Raw genomic sequence first — 7,579 nt, 5'->3', positions numbered from 1 at the left:
TTTAATGAAAGAGCGATAATGATTCAAGTAGTAAATCACGCTTCACGATGAAGAGACATGCCGCCAAAGGTTTTAGGACAGAAAGAAGGTGACGCCGCCTCTGCAATACAAGGACATATGTGGCCAGTTAGGTTGCGCCACGTGGCACGAGGTGTGCAAAAAAGCTACTGTGAGCATTTAATGAAACAGATTAATGTTTCCTTACTTAGCAAGTCTTTTGCCCAGGGCAAATGAAAAACAGGAAATCTCTAAGTCCTTTTGTTCGCCAAGATCTTTATTCGCCCAGTTTTATTTTAATGAAGTCTTCAATCTCTCGACTAGTTCAAGCATCTCTCATACTTGGGGGGCAATGTTTGTACCATGATTTTCAGGTGGCATAAACCCGAAGCCCAGAGGAGAAGTTCTGAGAAGAAATTAGCCCAAAGATGATGCCAACTCAACTAAAGCCCAAGTTCAAGGCCCATGAAGGAAGGTTCAGGCGAATAGAGGTGCCTTGGCGAGAGAAACTCTCGACTAGACCAAGCCGAGAGGATTATGAAGAGATGAGGCCATTAGAACAGTGACATGCGTCCATATAAAGCTGTCCAAAAGCTGGCTGCAGTTGTGAAGTCACGGGTACCGAGATTCTTAAGCTTGTTCAAAATCGTACACGTGTCAGCAATCTGAAGAAGAATCAGCTAGGGTTTCGGAGCCTTATCTCACTATAAATACAATTTTAGAAGAAAATTGAAGCTCTCTCCAACAACTCACACAAAAACCCAGATCTATTTCTAAAATTTCTCTGTCAAATGACTTGATCATTCATTTTGTCTTCTCTTTGTGCTTTTGTTAATGCGTTGATCTCATTGCAACCTTTTCGTTCTTTCATATTTAACTGCTTTATTTATTACTCTCTCTCTCTCTCTCTCTTTATATTTATTTATGGAATTTAATGTATTTTCCTCACTGCGAATCAATCAAGGAAGCATTTATTTTCTCAATCATTGAGTATTTATTATCAGTCTATTTTCATTTCATTGTTTGAATTTCACAATCTCTATCTATGACCTGCAATTTCAATGGACATTTTTGTCAAATCTGGATCCTGAGATAGTTAACTTCTATAATTTTGATTTGTTTACTTATTTATCTTATTTTAATTACTTGCAGAGAACAACATAAACACATCCTGAAGCAAATAAGCTTAGTACATACTTTAGAACTTTTAGCACTTAAGTCCTGTAATGCCCAAACATAGAGAAGAACTAAACACAAATGTCTGATTTCTTTTACATATGTTTTATTTTATTTTATTTTTAAACAACATAAGTTCCAAGTAGGATCTTTACTTGGTGGTACCTCTTTTAGCCCAAACTAACTGGGTGTCCCCAACTTAGATTTCATTGGATTTTAAAAGTCCAATGAAATCTAGGTGTCCCCAATTTAGATTTTAATGGATTCTAATGAACTTTAGGTGTTCCCAACTCAGATTTTAATAGATTCTAATAAAATCCAGGTGTCTTCAAAAAGTCATAGATTTCATTAAGTGAAGGATTTTAATGGATTTTGATGGATTTGGTTGGATTTGAATGCATTTTTTACACATAACAAATTCCATAAGAATTCCACCCAATTCCTTTGGATTTTGATAGATTCTATGGATTTTAAAATCCATTAAACTCCTGTAACATCTGAGTTGGGAACACTCCTTTAAGTGATATGGACCAATTTTAGCTCAATCCATGAGTGAACAAATTTTGTCCATAACAATCATGTATGTAATAACCTAGTTTATTAAATTCAAACAATTAAGAAAATGTTTATTTTACGCGACGAAAATGGAAAACCTATGATAATTGATAGTTGGGTCCGTAAATTTTTTTCTACTTCGATTAACTTTGCTGAGGGCCTCGAGGCTCTGAGAGATGGTCTTTTCTGGGCTTTTCTACCAAAAAAAAAAAAAAAGAATAAATCATAGAATGAATTCAATGAAAATGCAGACCCAAAAAGAATTGAATGAAAAATGAGAAAACAGAAACAAATGAAATAAGTGGGAAGGACGGAGAATATGACCGTTGGGGGCAGCTGGGTCAGTTCGGAGTCGTTTGCTTGTTTGTATGCACAAAAAGTAGTCCCACACTCTCCTCGTCATAAGCACACAAAGAGACAAAATCTGAGTAAAAATACAAAAACTACAAAACATTGTGAGTAAAAGAGTAACAAACGAAGTCTGAAAAAGCAAAAGAAGGCTGTAAGTGTAACGGCTACCCAACAAGCACAAAAAATGATACATGTATTTATTAATTACATAATCTACCCCCTGGCCTTGGCCTTGGGCTCCTCATCAGCTAGTAGCTACCCCTCCACTACCATGCACACTACCAAGTACTACCAACAGACTGCTCTCTGCTTAGTTACTGTAAACTTTCCACTAATGTGATGCCTGGGTCGTCGGATTTGCCTTTATTATTGCCACGTGATATGTGGGCCCCCTCTCTCTCTCTCTCTTACTTCTCCACCGACCACTAGACCAGAGTCCACAGTCAAGATATGATATATTCCCCTGCAACTTTAATCCACCCTTTGCTTCATTACTTTACTTCTTCACTTGGGTTTCATATGTTTCCAGTCTAACACTCCCCTGCTCTCTCTCTCTCTCTCTCTCTCTCTCTCTCTCTCGCGACATTGTTGGGTTTGCTTCAGATTCTTTAGTGGGTTTATTGTTTTTGGCGGATTAAATCCATGGCTGTGAGGCTTTTGCTTTTACTCTTAGCAGTTTCAGTTGCTACAGCTGATGAAGGTTAGATCTTTATTTGTGTATTCATTTTAATTTTCTATGGGTTCTTTGAATGTGTTCGAGTTCTATCCTAATTGGTCAGCAATGCATTAAATGTTATTCGGGTGATATTTTATATGTTTAATTGGAATATATATATATATAGAGCTTATGATGATTCGCATCATCTCCATGTGTTCTCTTGGAGGCATTATTTCATCTCCGTCCTCAATACCCCCATGAGTTTTTGTTATTACATGAACACAATGTTTGATGGTTGTTGAACTAGGAAAGGAAAGGGAAGGTGTCTTGTTGTGTATGAGTGTGTTATGCTTCACTTGGCAGTGAGTTTGATGGTCATTTATTAAATTGCTAGAAGGCTCTGTTTCTTCTCTCTCTCTCTCTCTCTCTCTCTCTCTCTCTCTCTCTCTCTCTCTCTCTCTCTCTCTCTCTCTCTCTCTCTCTCTTGAAATCAGTCAGATGTGTGTTGAGGATTTAGTGAAAATGCTCTTGATATTGTAGATAATCATCCAACAACGATCCTTCCCTTGCAGAACTTAATATGCATAAATCCACACAAATTTCATCTGCATCATTACATATCTGTAATTAATTTTTATATGAAAATCAAGTGGTACATATAAGATTTGTGCTCATGAAGTTGTGCAATTTTCATGTAAAATTATGTAATATATTATAATAATATGAAATTCACCATCACTGTCTTCCAGCTCAAGGGTAATTTTTTTTACCCTTTACATTGGTAGTGCAAATGGTCAAAGGTTACAGAATTTAGGCATTTCTTCTTGGGACTTAGAACTTTGTGGATCATAAAAACATACTGTGCTGTATTCAGTTACAGAATATTATATTGCTTTATGCCATAAGTACTGCTACCTAAGGCTGGTTCCTGCTTGGATTAGTTTAGTTTACCTTGGAATAATGCTCTACCTAGTTCCAATAAAGTGGGATTCTTACTGTCTTCCAAGTTACCCATGTGAACATACTTTGTAATTAGTATGCATATGGTATTCACAGTTCTGTTTAGGTAATAATATTGTGAATGAGATTACATACTAATTTCTCACTCCGCTTTTGCTGTAAATGGTAAGTGAGTGCCTTGCAAGAATGTGCCATTTTTTCTTGGATATCAGAATTTATGTGCAGCCAAACTTTTCAAACTTTCTCTTTTCAATCAAAGAAGCATAGGTAATTATGCAATTTCATCTTTTGTTGCAAAAGTTTGTATCACTAAGAAAGAAGAAATAAAACCCTTCATAGCATCATCATCCCACTCCCCTTCTTAAATGGTGTGGACCCCTTTTAAGTGATTTTGTAGGGTACCTATCATCATTACCAGATTATCATTTGACAGTTTAATTAGATAATTTAGATATGTATACTAGATAATGTCCAAACTCCAAAGATTTGTCTACTAAAATTGTGCTACTGTCAAGTAAATCTATGTCCATGTGAAATTTGTAGGCTAGATGTCAAGTTATCATGTTCTATTTGGTTCATTCCAGTGAAGCACCAATGATCATAAATGCTTGAGAATCTTGAAATTTTAGCATTAGATGAAACTAAACGGGATAATTTACTTTTCTTTCTTGTACAAGTTGTTCAGTGGAAGCTGTCCTTTAATTTCCTGTGAATCTGTGATCGATGTTTTACTACTAAAGTTCCAATATGGTATAGGCAAGGAAATTGGAAGGTCCTATTGGATTTCATGTTATCCAATCTTAGCCCCCAACAAATTGCATATTCTTAATCAAACATTTCAATATATTAAAGCAGTTGATATATAATAATTGCGTTCTTATATGGATGTGTGGCATGTATTTTTCTAACTGCAGATTGTGGTCAAGGGTTGTCCAACAATTACTTGTTATTTTAGATATCATTTTTCATTTGGTTGATTATGCTTCTAGTTGGATTCAATATGTGGGGGAACGAAAATCTCTCAGTTTATCTTCACATGTGGGAACTTGAACTTGGTTAATTTTCTTTACAGCTTAGTCAAGTTCCTTGGTTATCTGGTCCTCAAAGATAATTGTCACAAACCAACCCAAACCTTCACCAAATATTGTTTTTTTCTGAAGAGGAGGCTCCTTTTTTATTGGGCTTATGTCAGTTTTCAAAACTGGTGGGAACCAAATATGTTCTAATTAAGAGATAGTTCTACATATGTACTAGTTCTCAAGAGTAGTAAAGCTTGCAAAAGCAGGTTTCTCAGTTAAAATTCAACTAAGATTTAAGTAGTAAAAGAAACAAATTGCTCTGTTAGATGTTGATTTCATTTCCTTTCCACTCATGCGTTTTTGCTTGAAACTTGGAGTTCAGATTTATGTTTCAGATAGAAAAAAGAAAAAAAAAAATGACAACGGCTGATTTCCTTTGTGCAGATGTATTTATTGGTGTGAATATAGGAACAGACCTCTCAGACATGCCACACCCAACACAAGTAGTAGCTCTCCTAAAAGCTCAGCAAATTCGACATGTCCGTTTATATGATGCTGACCGTGCCATGCTTGTTGCACTTGCAAATTCAGGCATTCAAGTTATGATTTCTGTCCCTAATGAACAGATCCTTGGAGTTGGTCAATCGAATTCCACTGCAGCTAATTGGGTATCCCAGAATGTGGTAGCTCATTACCCAGCCACAAACATCACAGCCATATCTGTTGGCTCGGAGGTTCTTACTACCCTCCCAAATGCTGCAAAAGTCCTTGTCAATGCCCTCAAGTATATTCACTCAGCCCTTGTGGCATCCAATCTTGATCGCCAAATCAAAGTTTCAACTCCCCTTTCTTCCTCTATTATCCTTGATTCATTCCCACCCTCCCAAGCCTTCTTTAACCGCTCATTGGATCCCGTTTTAGTCCCCATGCTGAATTTCTTGCAGTCCACAGGGTCGTTTCTCATGGTCAATATATACCCATACTACGATTACATGCAATCAAATGGGGTTATTCCATTAGATTATGCACTCATCAAGCCCCTCGCTCCAAACAAAGAAGCTGTTGATTCCAACACACTTCTTCATTACTCTAATGTTTTTGATGCTATGGTTGACGCAGCATATTATGCAATGGCTTTTCTTAACTTCACTAACATTCCGGTAATAGTGACGGAATCAGGTTGGCCTTCTAAAGGTGATTCTAATGAGCCAGATGCAACAATAGAAAATGCCAACACTTACAACAGCAATTTAATAAGGCATGTGCTGAACAAAACTGGAACTCCCAAACATCCTGGAATGGCTGTTAGTACTTTCATTTATGAACTGTATAATGAGGATACGAAACCTGGGCCCGTATCAGAGAAGAACTGGGGATTGTTTGATGCAAATGGGACACCTATCTACATTTTACGCTTGATAGGATCAGGAGCAGTATTAGCAAATGATACTGCAAACCAAACTTTCTGTATTGCAAAGGATGGTGCTGATCCAAAGATGCTTCAGGCTGCACTTGACTGGGCTTGTGGACCTGGCAAGGTGGATTGTTCAACTTTATTGCAGGGAGAACCGTGCTATGAACCGGACAATGTGATTGCGCATGCAACATATGCATTTGACACTTATTACCATCAGATGGGGAAGACTTCTGCAGCATGTGACTTCAATGGAGTGGCTACAATCACCACCACAGATCCAAGTAAGACCTCTACTTTACAGAACGCAACATTCTCTTAGTCTTAGGTTCTATTTATTATGAATATTTATGTTGGAGTTGGTCATCCTACTTAACTATGCATCTTTTTAATAATTCTGTTTCAATGCTGCAGGCCATGGTTCCTGTATATTTCTAGGAAGGTAAAATTCTGCTTATTAACTACACTTTGCTAGATGAGCAATTAGCACTATTTTTTGTTTTGGTACAAAGCAATTAGCACCATTTGATTGCTGTTCTTTTTTGCATGCAGTCTTGGCAAGAATGGCACCATGGTAAATATCACGGCTCCATCCATGAATTCCACAAGTACAGATTCTTCTGCCTGCAACTTCCACAGCAACGCTTTTACAAGCATTGCACTGATAATTCAAGTTCTCATCACCTGTGCAGTTTTCTTGTAGACAGGTATATATATCATATATGGTATCGGGAACTTTCAGAAATTTTGAGATAGATGGTGGTCAGGGGGTCTTGCAGTGAGTGAGCAGGTAGTTTTAGCGAATTGGTCCACTCAATTTTGTAAAAAACAAGCCGAAGAGCCTGGGCTTCAACTATTTATTAATATTCTTTTAAAAGCTCCACCTTGTTTTGTTTTAATTTTGCAGAGAAGAGAAAAAAAGGAAAAAATTACAACTGAGGCTCACATAATGAAGTCCAAACATGTTAATTCTTACCATAAAAAGATGGTGATTAGTGGATCTAAATGGGAGAAGGAGAGCCACTCATTTTAAGTGGATGAACCTAGTCCATATTATTACTAGGTGGAATGGCTAGAAAGCCATGAGCTTGGCCGAACCCTCCTAGGGTTTTAACTCTCCACTCATTTTCAGGGGAAAGACTAAACATGTTTCCCTAATGGAGAAGTAAACTCTCCTGAAAGAGTTTGGCTGCAATGACTTCAGCAACATGAGAAAACCATCCTTTGTTAAAATCTTTCCATTAAGCATCGAAATGTTCCTTGGAATTGTAAGTAGCATCTTGGACTCGAAGATCAAAATTATTTAACTTGCAAGCGTTGTACTGAGAGAGCTCATGACAATCTTTTTTCTTGAACTCGACCTGAAAGAGGTGGCTAGGTTGACGAAATTAGAGAACGGAATTGGAATTTCTTAACTAAAACCGAAGTTGATGGCAGGCTGCGATTGGA

At 37.2% G+C, this 7,579-nt stretch overlaps 1 protein-coding gene across 1 annotated transcript; it reads left to right on the top strand.

The window, feature by feature from the left end:
• Positions 1-2,540: 2,540 nt before the first annotated feature.
• On the top strand, positions 2,541-7,013 carry LOC147286172 (glucan endo-1,3-beta-glucosidase 2-like). Its single transcript, XM_086240375.1, has 4 exons — positions 2,541-2,779; positions 5,161-6,414; positions 6,545-6,572; positions 6,683-7,013. Exons 1-4 carry the CDS (start codon positions 2,722-2,724, stop codon positions 6,831-6,833), a joined length of 1,491 nt encoding a protein of 496 aa, XP_086096501.1. The 5' UTR covers positions 2,541-2,721; the 3' UTR covers positions 6,834-7,013.
• The last annotated feature ends 566 nt before the right edge of the window (positions 7,014-7,579 follow it).

This window comes from Dryas octopetala, chromosome 4, assembly GCF_963921425.1.
Source record: "Dryas octopetala chromosome 4, drDryOcto1.1, whole genome shotgun sequence".
NCBI classification, from domain to species: domain Eukaryota; kingdom Viridiplantae; phylum Streptophyta; class Magnoliopsida; order Rosales; family Rosaceae; genus Dryas; species Dryas octopetala.
Note: the sequence above shows the minus strand (reverse complement) of the source record. Positions and strands in the feature narration are given on the sequence as shown.